This window comes from Gorilla gorilla, chromosome 19 (genome assembly GCF_029281585.2).
Source record: "Gorilla gorilla gorilla isolate KB3781 chromosome 19, NHGRI_mGorGor1-v2.1_pri, whole genome shotgun sequence".
Lineage (NCBI taxonomy): Eukaryota > Metazoa > Chordata > Mammalia > Primates > Hominidae > Gorilla > Gorilla gorilla.
Window position 1 is genome coordinate 30,591,244 of NC_073243.2, and position 21,972 is coordinate 30,613,215.

General features: G+C 41.7%; 1 protein-coding gene and 1 non-coding gene across 4 annotated transcripts in view; one reads left to right on the plus strand and one right to left on the minus strand.

The window, feature by feature from the left end:
* The window catches only part of TEKT3 (tektin 3), a 38,118-nt gene that overhangs the window by 2,337 nt on the left and 13,809 nt on the right, over positions 1-21,972 (minus strand). For all 3 annotated transcript variants that reach the window (XM_019012940.4, XM_019012938.4, XM_063700638.1), the window contains 5 exons: positions 21,730-21,813; positions 12,809-12,879; positions 7,817-7,960; positions 5,984-6,206; positions 2,390-2,544 (listed from right to left, as the gene is read on the minus strand). In XM_019012940.4, the coding sequence (XP_018868485.3) occupies positions 2,390-2,544; positions 5,984-6,206; positions 7,817-7,960; positions 12,809-12,879; positions 21,730-21,813 (677 nt within the window). The remainder of the gene's footprint in view (positions 1-2,389; positions 2,545-5,983; positions 6,207-7,816; positions 7,961-12,808; positions 12,880-21,729; positions 21,814-21,972) is intronic.
* Positions 5,074-5,176, plus strand: LOC115931383 (U6 spliceosomal RNA). Its single transcript, XR_004067883.1, has one exon. It is a non-coding gene; the product is annotated as a U6 spliceosomal RNA (small nuclear RNA).

Below are 21,972 nucleotides of genomic sequence, written 5' to 3' on the forward strand. Positions count from 1 at the left end.
AACAGCAATTTTTCTCAGTCCCCACTCCCCTTAGTTTATGATCTTTATTTTTTCTAAATCTAGACCGCCGAAGGGCTGCTTTCAGAACCATCCATTTAAAAAGGAAAGTAATCCCCTCCCCCAATAATAATCCTAAAAATTTTTGGCAAGATTTTAACGAGAAAACTTGACAGAAACAAAAGTAGGTTTTGTTCAAAAGTCAGTAAAGGAGCAGAGGAAATAGACATACCATGAAGTCGGCAGGAAGTAAAAGAAAAGCAAATTCTGTTTAGCCAGGAAAAGGAAAAAAAAAAAAAAAAGAGTAAAAATCATTCAGCTCCTCAGGAGAAGCTGTGAATGCCTCATTGTTTGATAATTCCAAAGTCCTATTAGACCACTACCCAAAACTCATTTTAAAAGCAACCCTGTGTTTGTCTAATGGCAGTATAAACAATTTATTTGTTCCCATCTCCACTTTTGATGACTCTGCAGAGATTTTTGGAGAATGAAACATCAGTTCAGCTTCTCCTAATAACATTTACCTAAAGTCAAAACTGGTGATCTAACTCTAATAGGCCAAGTGGGAGTGCACTCACTGCTGGGTTCTTCTAAAGCAGAGAGTTGCCTCCAGCTGGCTGTCTAGGGGCCCTTGTAGTCTCTGGAGTGGAGAGCTGCTTATCCTAAATAATGAGCTGTGCATGAAGAGGGGTTCTATGGAACCCACTTTGAAAAACATGCAGCCTGAGTGATCTCTTCTGTGGCTATGGCCTAGATAACAGCTCCACCAGGAGAAATACAACTCATCCTGGAAATGAAGATCATTTGCATACAACCTAAAGCACGCTTCATGGCACTCAACACGGACAACATGCGTGCTATACACGTAAGGTGTTTTATCATAATGATCTCCTCTGTGACCTTCAGTTTCATCCTCTGTGTGAGAGGGAGATGAGCATGCAGCATTTACTTTGCCAACTCTTCTCAAATGAGATCAGGTACCTGACAGGGGGATGGTAAATGCATTACACGACGTAAAAGACAGGAGAAAGAGAAGCAAATGGCTTGGTGGAATAGAACTCTGGGGTGAGACAGGCAAAGACTCAAACTGCAGCTCTCTCACCACTAAATGTGGCCTGGGCCAAGCCACTCACCCACTCCTGCCTCAGTTTCCTCACTTGTAATATGAAGGTAATGAATGAGATAGTATAAAGTGCTTAGGGCAGTGCCCAGCATCGAGTCAGGTTAAGAGATGGTAGCAGCTATTATTATCATTGCATTGATTATCACCATCATTATCTTTACTATTATTATCATCATCATCAATGTTGGCCTCACAAGATCCTCCTTCCTTCCATTTCAGGAAATCCACTGTCTCAAACCACCACTTATTTCTTTATTTTATCCTTAGGATCAATCCTTCAAGATAAGAGAATTTTATCGTGGAAGCAGAGCGAGTGGCATCTGCCACTGCACCAGAAAGGCTTCTGGAGTTCACGCACTGCCACTTGGCTCCTCCAGTTGCTATCAAGTTGATTTACTTCTGCATGGAGCATTTTAGGACCTAAGAATAGCAATGATGAAACCCAGAAAGAAAAGGCAGACTCACAGGTATTGGGAAATTGGAAATGAAGCCAGATTGTGGCAGGGGTAGGGAGGGAATCTTGGCCAGTTCCTTACAAGTCCATCCCAAAATGAATCTTCAAAGTGAAAATAATAATAAAATTCATGTAGTGTTTAGTAGATAAACTGTGGGGTCAGATTCCTCCTGCTGTGTATATATAGGAGCTGTGCTCGATGAAGACCAGCTGGCTTTGATTTCTACTGAGAATGAAACACATTGAAATAAACTTAAATGAGATCCTCAGTCACAAAGACAGCAAATGAGTAGATAGTAGTCAGTGGAATTGATACTGAAAGTCCCTTTTCTGTCGCATTCCCCATGCTGAGAAATACACAGAAAGCCACAAACTGCTGCTTATAAGACAGGAGTTCTGGAAACTCTGAAGACTCCAAGAACATGCAAAAGAACCCGAACACCACACTGGCCTCCCTGAATGAGTTAAAGGCTTAATAGCATTTTTTTATGTGTAGTGTTGATGTCCTTTCCTTTTTTAAGGATTTGTGGTAAAATATACATAACATAAAACTTTAACCAATCTTAAGTGTACAGATCAGTGGCATTAAGTACATTCATACTGTTGGTGCAACCATCACCGCCATCCATCGGCAGGACTGTTTCATCATCCCACACTGAAACTCTTCTGCATTCAACATCTCCCCATTACTACCATTCTCACAGAAGGCTCCTACATGCTGTGTATGGGCAGAAAGCAGCTTTCTAAAGAGCCCAGCACCACAGTTGGTCTGGTGGCCCTCCGAGCGAGCCCCGAGCCTTCCCCTCCCACCTTACCGTAGCTGAGCCGTGTCTCGGCACAACTCAATGTTCGGCCGTCTTGTGCGCTCATCCAGTCTGGTCTGAGCCACCTTCAGGAAGGCAGTCTTGTCCTTGATGGCCTTCTTGATGGATTCTATGGTCATTTCAGTCTGGAAAATCTCCTGCAGGGTCTGTGACAAAGAGAAGCAACTGCCTGAGGCTTTGGTGTGGTCCCTTCAACAACCCGCCTCCCACCTCTTGCCTGTCCACTCCATGTCCGGCACGTGCCTGGACCTCGCTGATGAGGAAGTTGCTTCACCAAGACCGTCTATCCTTTCCAGCCCTGCCCCAGGGAACCCACGTGTCTCACTGGAGCTGGCATGCACCTGCTCTGGAGAGTGGGCGGCGCCTCTCTCCCCAACCCGAGGCTTGGCAACCTCATTTTGGTAGCTGGAAATCAGCCAGGGTGGGAGTATTTCAACTACAGAAATTGGCAAATGCTACAAATCAGGGGCTCCCTGCAAGCCGCCCCCAATGGCCGTTGTTAATTACTGACCAGCACACCTCTGTGTTCTGATAAAAGTGAGGCTTTCAGTGGCCCTGATCTCCCTCCTCACATCCATATGTCTGTGCGTCTCTTCCCACTTTCTCTTCCTACCAACTTGAGCATTGCTTTCCTGCTCACAGAGGATTTCCCTTGCAGAGAATCAGGCTTCAGTTTCAGGTACCTCACTTGCAATAGAGGAGTACTAGCAGTTTTGTATTCCTGATTTTGTATTCGTTTTTTCTTAAAGAGGCCACCACCCCAAATTGCATAAACATGGATCCCCCTTTGGTTCTCCCTCCTCTTTCTCTGTAAAGAGAGTCCCTGTCCTATGCTCTGAAAAGCCTCCCTTCTCCACGCATCTTGATCTCTGCCCTCCTGTAGCTCCACATCCTCCCCATTACTGTCCCTCTTCCTGGGTTCCCTTCCATAGCCTGGAGACACAACCAAGAATCATCTTTTTTTTGGAAACCCTATGTTTTTACCACCACTCTCCCATCCAGTCCCAACTGAGTCCTCTGACAAACATATTCAACCATGGCTGTGCCCACTGCCTTCACTTCCCACCCACCCAGTCTCCCAGTGGCCCCTGGATTCTGTCTCTGGCCCTAGCTGCTGTCATGAAACTTCAGTTTCAAAGCTGACATCGAGGCCTCTCTGACACCTCCCTCTCCTTAAGACCCTCGTCTTGTTTTCTCTGGCCAAGTGTTGTTCCAACTCCCTCCTTTCCAACTACTCCTCATTCCCTTCCAGTGCAAGGCTTTGTCCTTGGGTGATGTCTCTGCAATATCCTTTCTACACTACAGAGACCTCATGCAATCACAGATTTAGCACTTGTGTCATCCAGGCACTCTTCAATCTGTCACTTGACCTTTGACCTCTCTCCCAAGCTAAAAATCATTCACTGTTTCTATCACTAAGGCCTTCTTCAGATACTATGTGCTCCACGAAACCATCTTGATCTCTTGCCAGTGGAAACAACTGCTCCTTCGTGTAAACTGTGTTCACATTTCATCTGTGTTTCCAAGTTCTTTCTGCACCTTTCTGATGCAAATTCCCGTTTTCTATGTGCACGTCTTGTCTCTAAGACGTGAGATGTATGTACATCCCCGAGTGCCTAGCACAATACCTTGAGTGTACCTGTTAGGGCTGAATAGTGCCTCTTCCCCCAAAATTCCTATGTTGAAGTACGAATTGCCAGTGCCTTGGAAGATGACCATATTTGGAGATAGTGTCTCTGTGGGGGTGATTAAGTTAAATGAGGTCTTTAGGGTGGCCCTAATACAATACAACTTTGGTGTCTTTATAAGCAGAGGAAATTTGGACACAGACACACACAGAGGGAAAATGATGTGAAGACACAGGGAGAAGGTGGCCATCTACAAGCTGAGGAGAGAGGCCTCAGAGAAAACCAACCCTGCCAGCACCTTGATCTCAGACTTCCAGCCTCCATTAATTAATTTTCTCTCTCTCCAGTGAGAAAATTGATTTCTATTGTGGAAATTCATTACCACAGTCTGTGGTACTTTGAGTTAGGGCAGCCCTGGCAAACTAACATATCAGTAAATAAAAATTTGTTGAAGAAGGAACTCTGTCACACCGGCCTTCTAAAAGGCCTTTAGAATGTCTTCTTACAATTGATAGTGTCTGACCCCATTAACCTTCTCATCAACGTCTTCTACAACCTGTCTTCAACCTACTTTTCCATGTTCCTCTCCCAGGACACAAACCATCTACACCAGCCACACACCAGACTCTTTACAGACCTCAATTCATCCTCTGATTTGCTGTCTCCAAGGCCTTCTTCAAGATGTGGCCCCATCTGGAACGGTCACTTCTCCTTCCAAACCCCCAAAACACTTTTGTACTTGTTATTTGATAATCATGATTTGCAATATTCTATTCGTATTGTTTATGAGCTTTTCATATGCAAGTATTTCTTCTCTGTAATGTAAACTTCCTAAGAACAAAAACTACATTTGATGCTTCTCTCTGCTCTTCACAGCATGGAACACACTGTCTGGCTCAACTAATATTTGTTGCCTAAAGCAGGCACCATGAGAAGGAAAAGTAAATCTCTGCAGCCTGAGAAAATGTGGTACCCTCAACTGGGTAAAACCATCGTAGGCAACATGGCTCATGGTGCAAGGTTCTTAAAAAGAAGAAACAACATTGCTTGCTTCAGCAGCACATATACTAAAATTGGAACAATACAGAGAAGGTTGGCATGGCCCCTGAGCAAGGATGACATGCAAATTCATGAAACGTTACATATGTTTTTACTATAGGTAACAATACATTATATAGTTTCAACTAGCTAGGGGGAGGATATTGAATGTTTCCAATCCAAAGAAATGATCAGTGTTTGAGAGGATGGATATGCTCGCTCATTACCCTGACCTGATCACCATACATTCAATGTATCAAAACATCACTGTCCACCCATGAATATGTACAATTATTTTTTGTCAATTTTAAAAAATAAGACACAACAAACTATATGCAGCATAATCCACAGAAACAATAAGAGCTCCAAGACTGATATGAAGGAAAGGAAGAGCTCCTTGTTTATCTTGAAACATATGAATTCTGCTGGACTCCTTCATTTTATAGTCATTGTAAAACTCTTATGCTTTCAGCACTTAAAATTTTTCAATATCAGAAACACTTTGAACTACCTAACAGTTTCCTGTATTTGGTTTTGTATTCCAGAAAAGGGGTCTAAAATACTTTAACAGAAAACATTTCTACCATATGTTCTAATAATAAATTCACTTCCTAGTTATATACAGCGATTCATTAAACTTTAATAATAATATTTTTGTTTCTATTAAAGACTAAGAACCTTTCATTACATAGTGCCTTCTTTGTGTTCCAAATACCAGTGGATTCCAATTTCATTTTGACACCTGGCTACCTGGCTGAAATAAATGGCATGCTTTGTGCTGTTTTAAATTTTTCTTGCTCTGTGTGGCCAGGCTGTCACATGCCTATGGTGCCTCTCTGGGAGTGGTGAGAGATTTGTGGTCCCAGAGCACACCGCTCTGTCCAGGTCAGCTAAGGGGTACCACTGGCAGTTGATTTACCTTTGCTAAGTGCGTCTGAATCTTATTCTTAGCATCTGCAGTCTCAGCAATGCGATTGGTGAAAGACAAGTTCACTTTGTTGAATTGATTCCACATCTCATTGGCAGTCACAACCAAGAGGTTTTCAATGTCGTCTCTTAGCTTAGCGGAAGCTGCCCGTTCACTCTGGGAGCGGAGAATATTGTCATCTGTAAATTTGGCCCAGGACTCGGGCACTGAGACACTGAAAAAGAGAAGCAGAAGCAGACAACAGTGAGAGTGATGAATCAGCCTACAGGATCGCTAGGCAATCATTTATCCTGAGAGAGAGAAACCCCCAGGTCGCTGATCCTAGCTTCATAATATAAATGTGAATATCAGAATGAGGCTTATTTTCAACTTTCCTTAATTATTCCTTATTTTACTGCTAATCAGTTATCTATACATCTAAAGCGTAAGCTGGTTCTTCTGCCAGTTTCAAGGGGCAAAAGGATTAATGAATGATGTGAACATGTAGGTTCATTATAAATGTGTCACACATCACATCAATAAGCATATGACAAAATACTCAACCTCAAGGGTAATCAAAGAAGCATTAATGAAAACAGCTTACTAAGGAAATATTAGCAAGAGTAGAGAGAATGATCATTTGCAGTGCTGGCGAGCATATTTAGAAAAAGTTTCTCTCGTATCCTACAGATGAGAATGTTGAATTGGTACAACCTTCCTGGAGGGTAAAGAGGCAACACAAACCAACAGCCTTTCATTCAAATGTGGAAAACCCAGAAATTTCACTTCTAGAAATGTATTATAAGGAAACAATGTACCCAAGGATATACGTGTGAGGATATTCATTTCAGCCATATTTATGCTGATCTCTGAAAAATGAGAAACTACCTAAATGTTCAAAAGTTTAAAACAAAAAGGTTGATTATGGTACATTCATAAAAGTAATCCATATACCAGGCAAATTCATGTTAAAGTAGAATATTTATTTTACAGACAATGTTACTGAAAAATCAGACAGGCTACATTTCAACTGCGTGCATTGTATGGTATGTGAATTTCACCTCAATCAAGTTAACTTTTTTAAGAAAGTGGCTGGAAGAGACCATGGATCCTGCCCAAAATTGCATCCAGGGGCCTGGCAAAGAAACCACTGGTGGGGTAAGTTGAACAAGCTGTGGTAGGAAAGGCATCAAGCTGTTTTCAGCCTGTATCCCACAGCATCCAGGGCATGCTATACAATGGCAACTTGTGGCTTGTCTGTGTTTTTCTTTTTTTTTTCTTTTTTTGAGACAGAGTCTCACTCTGTCACCCAGGCTGGAGTGCAGTGGCACGATCTCGGCTCACTGCAACCTCTCCTTCCAGGTTCAAGTGATTCTCCTGCCTCAGCCTCCTGAGTAGCTGGGATTACAAGCACCCACCACCATGCCTGGCTAATTTTTGTATTTTTAGTAGAGACGGGGTTTCACCATGTTGGTCAGGCTGGTCTTGAACTCCTGACCTCAACTGATCCTCCTAACTCAGCATCCCAAAGTGCAGGGATTAGGTGTGAGCCACCGCGCCCGGACTTGTCTGTGTTTTTCTAGGACTTCTGCATCAGGTAGGGTTATTTTCATAGTTAGAAAATATAAATAACAAATATTCCTTTACAAAAGAATTCAGGATGCAATTATCAAGGTCTGACCACAGAACGTGCTTGCTTACTGGAGACTTGTCCAAAGCTGGGTGTGTTTCTCACCTTCAGATATCTTACCATGCTTTCCGTTTTAACCTGTAAGCTGTGTCCTTTTGAAAGGAGAAAGAGTTAAATGACATCGAAATCACAGCCGTGGCGTGTGCCTGACTTACGTTGCATCGACCCTCTCCACTCCGCGGAAGTAGCTGACACCGTCTGATGTGTTGCGCAGGTGGTGGCATTTGTCGTCGATACGGTAAGCCGTCTGTTTGTCACTCAGGTCCTTTTCCAGCTCATGCTGGGACGCTCTGTCGGCTCTGCAATACAGAGTCGGGAAGTGGAGTTTCACACTCAGGAGACAATGTCCTGCAAGGACACATGAGTGCCCTTCCATATTGGGACCTCTCTCACTGTTGCTCTCACCATCTCTCCCTCTTCACACAGTGTTCAATTTCTCAGTCAAAACGAGCACTCTCTGGATATGCCCATACCTCTACGTCACTGGGACCCTAACTCCCACCTTGTCTACACTTCTCCTTTCATAGGGTGGGATGGAAGTGGGTAGAGCAGGTGAAGATAAACAGGGGTCCAGGATCTGCAGCCCCAGCTGGGGCCCATCTCCCTAAAACACACAAACTCTTCCAGACAGGACACGGGTTCAAAGTAATCTGTCCACATCTGTGCCTTCCATTCCTTCCTTTTCCTTTTCCTTTTCCTCTTCTATATCTCAGCTCCCTTTTCCTCCATTATTTGAATATAAATCCCCAAGAAATCATGAGGCCTTTATAGCCGAGCCTCCTGCCATCCATTGGTAACCTTGGTTTGTGGTCATGCTATGGCTAAGAAGTTTGCCAGGAGATAAAAACCAAGGATCAAAATTAACCTCCAGGGCAGGAGTGAGAGAGGGCTTCAGCAGAGATCAGGAACTAATGGTCCACCCAGGCTCACACACTCCAGCAGCCACCCTGCTGGAAGGAAGAGGCCTCAGTGAGCTCTGAGATGTATGGTCTTGCCTTCACTGCCAGGCAGACAGGGGACCCACAGCTTATTACCAAAGACAGACCCTGGGGGCAGGCATAGATGACAGGTGAGCCACATGGAATACTTCATTCGACAAATAATTATTGAGTGCCTCCTATGTGGCAGACACCATTCTGCAAGCCTGGGATGCGTCAGCGGACAACACCAACATCTCTAAGGAGCCGACATGTTTCTGGGAGGAGACAGCACATTCAATGAATCGGCAATTTGTGTGGTTCGAAGAACAATGCTAAAAACAAAGCAGGAGAAAAGAGACCAGGACTGTGGCTATGATTTTAAAGAGGATGGCCAGAATAGGTTTCACCAGGTGACATTGAGCAAAGACATAAAAAAGGAGGAATCAGATCATGCAGGGCCCTAATGGACATGGGAATGAATCAGGTTTTCCTTTGAGTAAAATTGGAGGCCATTGACTTACAATTTAAAAGGATCATTCTGGTGCTGGGCTGAGAACAGACTGCCGGGGGCAGGAAGACCCATTAGGGGGCCACTGCAGTTACTCAGGTGAGAGGTGAAGGCGGCTTGGACCAAGAGGATGAAAGTGAAGGAAGCAAGAAGAAGTATTCAGATTCTGGATATGGTTTGAAGATAGAACCAAGAGAATCTCCTATGAAATTGAACACCATTGAGAAAAAAAAAAAAAAGAGCTTGAGTCGTTGGAATAATGGAATTCCATCAACTAAGATGGGGGTTGGCTGGGGAGGGAGAAGCTAGGGGAGACGATGGAAGTTCAGTTGACATAGTAAACTTGAGTGTTCACTGAACATCTACATGGGAGACATGAAGGAAGTTGTTGGAATTTGAAAGAGACATCTAGGCTAGAGATAAAAAAAAAAAGTAGGGAGCCACTGACAGATAACCAGTATTTGAAAAAGTAGGATAGCTGAATGAGCTTGGGAATTTCTATATTCTCAGCACCTAAAAATGGTTTTGGTAGAGCAAAGCCGTTCACTCAGTAAAGGCTGTGTTGAATGGAATGAGTCAGTTCTAGCTGCAGGTTCCCTTCAACTTAGCCTGTGCTTTCAAGCAAATCACTTGACCTCTCAAAGCTGTTTTTCTTATTTGTAAAGTGTAAATGAGAGTAGCAACATGCAAATGATCTGCACTTTGTGAATTCTAAGACAGTATACATGTGCGATGGATGAAAAAGGAAAAAGCTCCCTTCCCTTGCCACTTCTGTGCTGAGGCTCTTGCCTTAGGTGATTATGTTGAAATTCTAGGACTAGAAGGCCTTTCTCCTTTGGTCTGGGACCAAGATGTCCCACAAGCTTCCTGTCTTAAGCTGAGACCCTGTTAGAGAAGGGGCTGAAATGTTCATGAAGCATCTATTGTTACAGTTCACCTCTTGGGAGGTGGGGCTTGGGCAGGTGGAATAGAGACTTCACAGCCTTTTACTTCCCATCACCTCAAGTGAAAATCCCTTCTCATGCACACTCTCAGGTCTTGGCTGGAACAGTGGTTGAAAACATATGCCTTGAGAGTGTGGAATGATGAACAGTGGGACTCAAAGGAGGGGAGGGAGGAGGGTGGGATGTTGGAAGGTTGCTTAGTGGTTACAATGTGCGGTGCTCCAGTGATAGATACTCTGAAAGTCCTGATTTCACCACAGTGCAATATATCAATGAAGCAAAATTGCACTTGTACCTCATGAATATATACACATTTTTTACAAAATTAAAATGTTAACAAAAGCCATATGCTTCAGCATCAGACAGCCCTGGTTCAAATGTCTTTGCTGCTTGCTAAGCCTGACCAGAGGAAAGTTATAAACTAATGGTAATAATACCCGTCTTTCCAGGCTGTCCAGAAGATAATTATGTGCCTAGCAGATGCTAAGTGCTCAGTAAGTATTAGGTCTAGTAATATTGTAACATGGGCGATTTTTATGACTTTAGAACTGGGGCTGCCTGGACACCCTCTGATCTGGCCTCGGAGTCTGCTTGGACAGGCATTTAAGGCAGCATCCCATCACCACGTCTTACAGCCCAAGATGGGAAGACGTTGGCTGCCCTGTTAGTGCCTAATGAGATTCTATTTTCAGCTGAGATCCAAGCTGAGAGTTTCATTGCTCCTTCTGAAACAAGTGTAGTTTATAAACTCTCTTCCAGTCACCTGCCCTGGACAGACCACAGTGGCCCCCCCCCTCCGCCAAATCCTGGAGAAGCCATCCCGGGAAGTGAGGTAGGCATTATGCCCACTGTGTATTAAAGGAAAGCCAATCTCCTTAAAGGATCAACAACAAAGATTCCAAACAGGTACAAACACACAGAACTTTCTGCAAAGGTCTGCAATACAGCCAGTATTGAGGCAATTTGTAACAGGGATTTATATGAGATGAGGCTGTTCCACGGTAGAACAATCTAGGCCAATAACAGCCAAGAACACAAAAGATGGGCAGCAGATTCCAGACTACGAAATAAAATGCGAATTAGGAACTAGAACCAATGCTTTGAACCACACTAAACATGTTTCTAAAATTCCTGGGGAGCAGAAACCACGTACAGTCATCCTTAACTACTCTTTTGCTTCTCCTCACCAATTTCCAAATTAAAAATCCCTTCCAGTCACAGCTCGAGAGAATCTCAGCATACAAACCTCTCCAACCTTCGTGGTGTTCAGATCCTGACGCACAGGATGGGCAAATTAAATGAGCAGCATGGACGCTTTTATAACACACATAATCACCTCTCTTATTGGGTGGCATATTCGACACTACTTCCTTCTGTGGCCATAAGCAAATGGCACTGATCTTTCTACTTAATGTTAGCCAACAGTCTCGGCCAATACTTTTCCTATGCTGACAGCTGTGATCATTGCCTGAGACCTTCTTTATTATTATTCTTCCCCCTCCTCACTCCTCATCCCACCCCCAACCATAAATATTAAGTACCTACTATCGCCAAGAAAAGAGAGCCCATCCCCCGGAAGAATGTGTATTCTAGTGAGGAATAGGATGGGTTAACAGTTACAATGCTGTGGGACGCAGGGAGCATTGCAAGGGTGTAATCATTGCAGAGGTCGGATCTTTTTTTTTTTTTCTTTTTTTTTTTTTTTGAGGCGGAGTCTCGCTCCGTCGCCCAGGCTTGAGTGCAGTGGCGCGATCTCGGCTCACTGCAAGCTCCGCCTCCCAGGTTCACGCCATTCTCCTGCCTCAACCTCCCGAGTAGCTGGGACTACAGGCGCCCGCCACCATGCCCGGCTAATTTTTTGTATTTTTAGTAGAGACGGACTTTCATGGTGTTATCCAGGATGGTCTCGATCTCCTGACATCGTGATCTGCCCGCCCCGGCCTCCCAAAGTGCTGGGATTACAGGTGTGAGCCACCACGCCCGGCCACCGCAGAGGCCAGATCTTTAAGGAGGTATGGAAAATAAACATTCAAGTAAACCACCACTCATTACTTTTTCAAATGTTAGAGCTGAACAAGTATAAGTCAATCTCTTATGTAAAAAAAAATGCCAGGCTTTTGAGTTAAAAGAAATCTTAGTTACACTCAAGTGAGGGCAGAAATCCTTCCCACAGCATCTCAGAATTATTTATTTAAATAAAAATTTACAGCAAGTACTCCATGTACTTATTTTTTAAAAATATATTTTTCTTGAGACAGAGTCTCTCTCTGTTGCCCAGGCTGGAGTGCAGTAGCATAATCAGAGCTCATTACTGCAGCCTCATACTCTTGGGCTTAAGCAATCCTCCCACCTCAACCTCCTAAGTAGCTAGGACCACAGGCACCCGCCACGATGCCTGGCTAATTTTTATCTTTTATCTGTAGAGCAGAGGTCTCGTTACATTGCCCAGGCTGGCCTTGAACTCCTGGGCTCAAGCGATTTTCCTGCCTTAATTTCCCAAAGTGTCTATTTGTATTATTTTAAAAAATGTTTATGGGTACATAGTGGGTATATACATTTATGGGGTACATGTGATATTTTGATACAGGCATACAACGTGTAAGAATCACATCAGAGTAGCTGGGGTATCAAGTAATCATCTTAACATTTGAATAAAAATATGTGTATATGCCTGTGTGTGTGTCCTTATAAGAAATTAAGAGAAATTTCATTGAGGAGCATGAAAGTATAGTTCAATGATAGATTTTGAATTGTATAGAGACATAAAGCTCTTACGCAAGTTGGGCAATAGCCTTATCCAAATGTAGCTTCATTCTTTCTTGACAACACAGAATAGTATCAACTTCCTACTCAATTGGAAAAAAAACACATTAATGTTTTCATTATTGAATATAACACTCAAAATCAACAATGTAACAAAACATCAATGAAGGAAAATTTTGTTTCTTAAAATACTGTGAAGTTAAACAAGAAAACAATATTGCTTCCACTTATTTATCTACTTGCTCCATGATACTGGAATCTAAATATCAGACTAAGATGCAGCCTTTATAGGTTGGTCCATGGGGAAATTATATTATGGAACAAGTGGGAACACGGTTAAAATTTTAGGATTTTTCTCTCTTTTTATCCCTGTCCTTAATTAAAACAGTAAAAAAAAAATTCTGATAATATACAAGCTCAAATGTAAATGCACGGCTTCTTCTATAATAGCTGTTCTTCCAAGACAAAGTAAGTCAGGGAGGAAAAAAGCACAACCAAAAGAAGCTTCTCTCTGGCAGTACATGTATCCTCCAGAAGACAGTGCTTGGGTCCAAACATGGAGGCTGACTTCCACCCTGGGAGGTCGCCCTCCGGTCCTGCTTGTGTACTGCAGCCCAGCTCCTGTCCTTGTACAAACACCTGTGCTAGCCAGGCTTCTCTACTGGACCACACACGTTGCCTTTTGATGCTGCTAGGATGTATCCATTAGCCCATAACATGTCAGAGACTATTAAATCAACATTTATTTCCCCCTTGAAATTTCTATGCACATTAGAAAATGTAGCACATTATGTATGCACATTAGAAAAGTGCACATTGTTACTGCTATCATTTTCTCAGCCAAAAAGTTGTCATACTATGCATACTGCTTTGGGACATTTTAAACTTGAACATTTTCTCATGACATTAAAAAAATACTGTGATGAATGACCTTGATCAATATTTAGACACCACCGAAGAGTATGCCTTTTTCCAAGGTTTTGACAAGTACAGCCAAATTGCCTTTCAGAAAAGTGGTACCCATTTACAACAACAAATGAACACGTGTTTTCTTGTCTTGCCCAGCAAGTGGCCACTGTTACTCCTTTCCATCTTCACCAATGTGATGGAACCACACCCCCACCACCCCACCAAAAGCAGCAAACCTGCCTAAATTTGCAAGCCGACATTATGAGTATTCATTTGTTCACCATTTGCCTTTTTTGCTTGTGTCAACTACCTGTTCACATGCTTGTCCACTTTTTCTGTCATTTATTTTTTCTTTTTCATTTGTGAGGGTTATAAACACGTTTAAAATTCAGTCTTTTGTGTTATATATGTCACAAATTTTTTATCAATTTGCCTTTGCTTTTATAAATGTGCGTGGTGCTTTTGATATAGATGTTTCTGATTTCTATGATGTCAAATCTATCAAATATATCTCCTTTTGGTTTCTGCCTTTGTTATTTAGATAATAAAGGCCTTCACCACTCCAATATGAAGTATTACTCACCTATGTATTGTTCTTCTTTTATTGTTTAATCGTTTAATATAAAAATATCAAATATGTCTAGAGTGATCACTCTACTGTCTGGTTGTTTGGTATCTGAATTAATGGAATAAAGGAAAAGCTAAATTCCCTTCACACATTGACACCAACATTCTCCCTGCCTTGACAAGCAGGCAAGATTTCCCAGCCTCACAGTAGGTTGTACATCAGTCTTAGTATTTTTGTGTTCAGTTTTTATCTTTCTCAGTGCCTCGTGAGTATGTGTACCTGTGTGTACTTTGATGAAATTTTAACAAAAGATGCATGGAGTCCTGCTTAGAAAGGACCATTTAAAACCCCAAATTGTGTTTTTATCCTTTGTGTACACAAAGCACAGAGTGGAAATTCTTAGGACTTTTAGTGGGGGAAAAAATGCATTTAATGAGACTCTTGCTGTAAAAAATTCCTACAACAATAATTTTTTTTTTTTTTTTTGAGATGGAGTCTTGCTCTATCTCCCAGGCCGGAGTGCAGTGGCGCGATCTCGGCTCACTGCAAGCTCCACCCCCCGGGTTCACGCCATTCTCCTGCCTCAGCTTCCTGAGTAGCTGGGACTACAGGCGCCCACCACCATGCCCGGCTAATTTTTTGTATTTTTAGTAGAGATGGGGTTTCACCATGTTACCCAGGATGGTCTTGATCTTCTGACCTTGTGATCCACCCGCCTCGGCCTCCCAAAGTGCTGAGATTACAGGCGTGAGCCACCATGCCCGGCCAACAATAATTTTTATATGTGAATTTAAATAATGTCATATGATGAATGTCAGATGGTTGGAGGCAGAAGGGTTCACAAGAATACAAAAAGCCCAAAGCCAAAGGCCTCTGGCACTGTCCCCAGTGCTAACTTATCCTTCCATCTGTACCCATACATGGAGGTGGCCTTGAAATACCACAGTACAGCAAAACAAGGACAAAGCATTCCCTCACCTGCCCAAGAGAAGAAAGTTGCAAAAAGGTGGGGGATACACACAGAAAGCAGAAGCGTAGGAAGAGCCTTCATCTAACTAGATCTCTGGCTGCTGCCTCACACCTAAGGAAGTGAACTGCACATTTAGGAGCCTGGAAAATGGGTCCAACATTTCCAGATCCCTGACTTAGGGAGAAATTACAGGCCCCATGAGTTACCGGGTCACACTGACTTCGCTGAGCTTCTCAGATTGCAGTGACTAAAGTGATTAAAATGCAGTTTCATTTGTGGGGCTTTGGATGAAAACAAAACATGGAATCATGTCCAGTTGCTTGAAGAACCTTGAATGCATCCTACTATTTGAGCGGCTGAAATGTTCATGAAGCATCTGTTGTTACAGTTCACCTCTTGGGAGGTGGGGCTTGGGGAGGTGGAATAGAGACTTCACAGCCTTTTACTTCCCATCACCTCAAGTGAAAATCCCTTCTTGTGCACACTCTCAGGTCTTGGCTGGAACAGTGGTTGAAAACATATGCCTTGAGAGTGTGGAATGATGAACAGTGGGACTCAAAGGAGGGGAGGGAGGAGGGTGGGATGTTGGGAGGTTGCTTGGTGGTTAAATGTGCGGTGCTCCAGTGATAGATACTCTGAAAGTCCTGATTTCACCACAGTGCAATATATCAGTGAAGTGAAATTGCACTTGTACCCCATGAATATATACACATTTTTTACAAAATTAAAATGTTAACAAAAGCCACAAGCTTCGGCGTCAGACAGCCCTGGTTCAAATGTCTTTGCTACTTGCTAAACCTGACCGGAGGCAAGTTATAAACTAATGGTAATAATACCCATCTTTCCAGGCTATTGGGTAGATAATTATGTGCCTAGTAGATGCTGAGTGCTCAGTTAAGTATTAGGTCTTGTAATATTGTAACATGGGTGATTTTCATGACTTTAGAACTGAATCCTCATGTAAGATGTGGACTCTGCTATACTCTCAGCTGAGGAATATGCACCACATCACAGAAACACTGAGTTTCAGCCACAAATGTGGATGAGTGCTGACCCTGCGCTGTGGCCTGAATTGTGGATATAAAATCGTTACTTGGATGTCCTTGTTAAACTCAGACCCTGCTCCCACAGGTTGAGGCTTTATATGTGGTTCTATTTACCTGTGTTAACTGAGTCTTTTTAAGTTTTGGGAAAGTGGGTAAACCTCCTGTCTAACAGGTGAATGGGCTACGGAAATCAAATCTTCAAAGTCAAGCTGCAAGCCTGAATTGAATCTAGCTAATAAGCAAATACCACCTATAGGTGCAGATATTTCATTTCCACATACAATGCTTTTTAATGATAGAGTCACCAAATATTCTTGTCTTCTCACTTATCCTTGAGTTTAGTGAGCAGAGGCACTTCCTTTCATTAGAGATCTGCATTCTCAGTATTTATTCCTGAGTTCAGCCAAGATGACCCATCAGCTACCCTTTCTGGCATGGCTGCTTGTGAGAAGCTTCTGGTCCCACAACCTGCTTAGAGGCAGAAACCTAGGTGAGGAGTATAGTTCTTATTGCTGGGGGTGAGAGCCCACCCAGATCCTCTTTCCGTGCTGGTTGCAGGATTTCTATTCAATCCTGTCCTTAGAGGAGAACCCCCTTGGACTGGACTGGGCTGAAATGCTGAAATGTCTCTCCAGCAGCAGGTCTGACATCTCTGGAACTCACTGGCTGCATTCTCAACAAACGTCTGAGGCTGGAGTATTTTTGCTTTCTGCTTCTGCAACATGGAGGAAGGAAAAGCCTCTTGTGGGAAGGAAACTGGCCAGCTGGGACCAGGCCCAGAGCCCCAGCCTGAGTTCTGAGCAGCTGTCTCAGTCCCCATCCCAGAGCCAGACCAGGGCAGGCTGCAGGGTAGATGACTTTGCAGGTTCATTTGGCTCCGAAGTCCAAGGAGTCAGTACGGTCTGGGAGTGCTAAGAAGATAGTACCATGATTGACTCCCCAACAGAAGCCATTCTGTAAGAATTTATCAATTATCACCAACTGAATGTAATAGTCAACAGAATTCAGCAGAATTCATAAGAAAATATTTCGTTGCATCCATGTTTTTCAAAGGTAGGCCTTTTAAGGCTACTTCTTTCCTTTGCTAATACACATTTAATTATTCTAAAAATTAAGACCTATTTTGGTAAAAAATAAAACATATGCCAATATCAACACCTTGAGTAAGCCACAGAATACATTCACTACTTGAATTAACTGGCAATGACCGAAGCTCCTCCCTCAATTCATGAACCATTACTCTAATTGCACATTCAGTTTTTTGAGATAAAGCCACCACTGTCAGGTTTTTGAGATAAAGGACCCCCCTGCTACTGACCTAGAAACTAGAAACCTCTAATGCAGTGGTTCTTGTTTTTAAGAAACAGCTTTGTTGAGATATAATTCATAGACCATATAATTCACTTGTTTAAAGTGTGCAGTTTGATGGTTCTTAGTATATTCACAGAGTTGTATAATCATCACCAGAACCAAATTTAAAACATTTCCATTACCTTCCAAAGAAATCATGTGCCCATTAGCTGTCACCCACAATTTCCAATCCCCCAAGCCTCCTTTCATAATAAGCAACCACAAATCTACTTATAGTCTCTATAGATTTCCCTATTCTGGAAATTTCATATAAATGGAATTACCATATGTGGTCCTTTGTGATGGCTTCTTTCACGTAGCATAATGTTTTCAATATTCATCCATGTTATAGCAACAGATCAGCACATCATTCCTTTTTTTTTGGCAGAATAACCTGTTGTACGACTATCTTACATTTTACTTTTCCATTCATCAGTTGATAGACATTTGAGTTGTTTCTACTTTTTGGCTGCTATGAATAATGTTGTTATAAATATCCATGCACAAATTTTTGTTTGGGCATATGTTTTCTTTTCTCCTGGAATGACGCTTGGGAGTAGAACTACTGGATCCTATGGATCATACAGGGTCATTCATGCTTAACCATTTTCCAAAGGATTTGCATCATTTTACACTCCCATCAGCAATGTATTAGCGTTCTAATTCCTCCACATTCCAGCCAACTTGTTATTTTCTATATTTTTTATTATAACTATCCTCATGGGTATGAAGTCATATTTCATTGTGATATCCTTTGCCCATTTTTAATTGGGTTGATTTTTTTTAATTGTGACAGTTATTTATATATTCTACATACAACTCTTTTCACTTTGTTGCTAGTGTTCTTCAAAATACATTTCTAATTTTGATGAGGTCCAGTTTATCTGCTTTTCCTTGTGTTGTTTGTGCTTTTGATATCACATCTAAAAAACTGTTGCCTATTCCAATGTCACGAATATTCATGCCTATGTTCTTTTCTAAAAGTCTTACAGTTTTAGTTCTTATGTATAGGTCTTTGATCCCTTTTGACTTAACTATTTTGTATGTTGTGATTTGGAATCCAACTTCATTCTTTTGCATGTGGATATCCAATTGTCCAAATACCATTTGTTGAAGACACTCTTCCCATTGCATTGCCTTGGCATCATTGTCAAAGATCAATAGATGGTAACTATGATGGTTTATTTCTCAACTCTCAAATTGTGTCTATTGTTATGCAGGTACTACACTGTCTTACATATTGCAGCTTTATAGTAAGTGTTGAAATCAGGAGGTGTGAGTCCTCCAACTTTCTTCTTTTTCCATATTATTTTGGCTATTCACTATCCTTTGAATTTCTATATGAATTTTAGGATCAGCTCACCAATTTTTACGAAGAAGTCAGCTGGGATTTTGATAGGAATTGTGTTGAGTCTATGAATCTAGTTGAGAAATATTGCCATCTTAACACGAACATCCATGTTTATGGATGTTCCCATCCATATACATGATATGCCCATTTATTTAGGTCATCTTTAATTTCTTTCAGCGATATTTTGAATTTCTGAGGCACTTGTTCTTTACTCTGCCTAGTCATTAAGATTACCTGGGGGATATTTTAAAAAGATCAATGCCTAGTCCCCACTGTAGATTTGAATCAGCATCTCTGGGTGTGGGACCCAGCCATTGATATTTTTAAAATCTTTGCCAGGTGATTCTAACATGTAGTCAGGTTTGAGAGCCACTACTCAAGTAATGGAAACACTAAATGTAGCCAAGTACCAAAAAAAATCTGTTGGAAATATCATAGTGTGTTTGTGGGCAAGGTGATGAAGTTAAGCTGTTAGAACTGCCTTGTAATTTATTTCATACAAAACATCTCAGGATTAGTGAGAACAAAAGGCCACAGGAGAGATGATGGTAAATTCCTATCCAGTTAGGATGACAAAGTAGATGACAGATTATTTTAAGGCTTGTGAGATTCATCAAAGACTGGGAAAGAAGAAACAGAAGAGTGGGGACCCATCACTGCAAAACTATTTCATTCAGAATGTTCTATTTCTAACCACTCCTGTCCGGCAATAGGGACAGTGACTTTTACAGTAGATTACAAAACCTTTCTGTAGTAGCCAAAGCTTTCCTGAGTATATTATTTCAACTCAGAGTTCTCTCAGAGAACCAGACAGTAGAGGAAAGGAAAGAGCAAAGAAAAAAGTCTGCTTGTCATCTTTAATGTCATGGGTCACTAAGAAAATTTAAGTGATGTTAAAGCAGGGCGTTGATGCCGTGTGGGGATAAAATTACTCTGAGGACTCGGCTGCTACCTTGTAATACCTCCTTTCCTACCAAGGACTCAATTCTCACCAAGGACCAATTAAAAAAAGGCGAAGAGGTGGGACCCTGCAAAGCTTGTGCAGGGACAGAGAAGATGGATTCACTGCAGCAGAAGTTCTGTGAAATCAGACAGGGAAATGAAGCTGAGAAATGAGGAGGGAGTCAGACAAGAGAGGCCTTAGTGGATTTTTCTCCTGCAGAAATTAGGGAGTCAAGGAAGAGTTCGTAGCAGAGGGAAGAAACTCATGAGAATGTATAGGATAGATCCAAGGGAAACTTGGGGAAGGAAAGGTGCTTTGGAATTTCTTATTAACCAGGTATTTTTTTAAAGAGCTGGAAATGGATTAAAGGAGTTTGGGAGACAACGGGCAGCAAGCCATGGTGATGAAGGAACACTGGTACCATCAATAGAAAGGGACAGGCAATAGGCTAAGCAGGCTTTATGAATGTGAACCAGAAAAAAAAAAGTTACCAAGCTAAAAAATGTTTGGCAAGTACTTAGGAATGAAGAACTAATGCTTTATAAAGTGCCTGGGCTGAAAAAAGATATTGGGAAGGGCTCCAGGTACATGATACCTGAAATCTTAAGAAATGATAGAGATCTGTGGTAACAAGTCTAAGAAGTGAAGATCAGAGAAATTAGAACTAAACCAGATTTAATTGGTGGAAGGTGGAAGAGAGATTAGCAGGAGATCAGCAGAGTAGTGCAGATGCAACTGTAAGTTTCTGGATGGCAATTTGGCTACATATCAAAAGCTTTCAAATGCATAGAACCTTTGGCACATCAATTACACTTCCCGAAATATATTCTAAAGAAATAATCAGGAGTACCTACAGTTATCAATAATAATATTTTTGTATACTGCAGTGCTATTAAAATAGGAAAACAAAGGAGTGGGATAGGGAAGCAACCTAACCATATAAAAAATGATTGATTGAAAAAAAGAAAAAGATAGCACCTTTACATTGTAGAACACTGAATAACCATTAAAAATCATGTCTTAAAAGAATATCTAGGCTGGGTGCAGTGGCTCAAGTCTGTAATCCCAGCACTTTGGGAGGCTGAGGCAGGCAGATCATGAGGTTGGGAGTTCAAGCCCAGCCTGGCCAACATGGCGAAATCCCATCTCTACTAAAAATACATAAATTAGCCAGGCATGGTGGCAGGTGCCTGTAATCCTAGCTACTTGGGAGGCTGAGGCAGGAGAATCGCTTGAATCTAGGAGGCAGAGATTGCAGTGAGCCAAGATTGTGCCATTGCACTCCAGCCTGGGCGATAAGAGCAAGACTCTGTCTCAAAAAAAAAAAAAAAAGTATCTAATGATATGGTAAAAATTACCCCAATATAATTTTAAATGAGTATACACTATTCAAATTTATAAATACAATGATCTGAATCTTGGAGACATATCTGAGCATCATTGTGTGAGTTAGGTGGTGCCTATCTAAGAATGATTAATAAAAAGATGCAACGGAATGGTAGAAAAAAAAAAGCATGATTAATAAAAAGACTGAAATACTCCAAAATTAATAGTGATTTCTGTCTAATAAAGCTTCAAGTGATTTTTATCTTTATTTACTCTTGTTTGCATTTTCATATTCTCATTGAATATATGTTATAACCAAGAAAAACATGTCTTTGCTAAATGCTATAGCATCTGATACGATAATGCTTTACTTATAAGTCATTTTATGTAACATCCTTTTTTGCTTCTACATATTCAACACACATTTACAACTAAGCTGCCTGTGACTGATGCATTTCCCCCACATTTACCGTCAGCAGTTGTGCTTCAACTTCATCGTGAACTAGGTCGATTCCCATTCTCTTTTCTCGATGAAATAGACATTCTCGGGCTACCTACAGATACACAGATAATGGAAAGCACTAATAAAAACTGACAATCCATGACTAGCAGCTCTAATAATTTGTTTCAAAAATGAGTCAATAGATACTCCCAATACCAACTTTTCCAGCCCTTTTGTGAAAATCTAGCCTGAAACAGACTGTAACAACTAA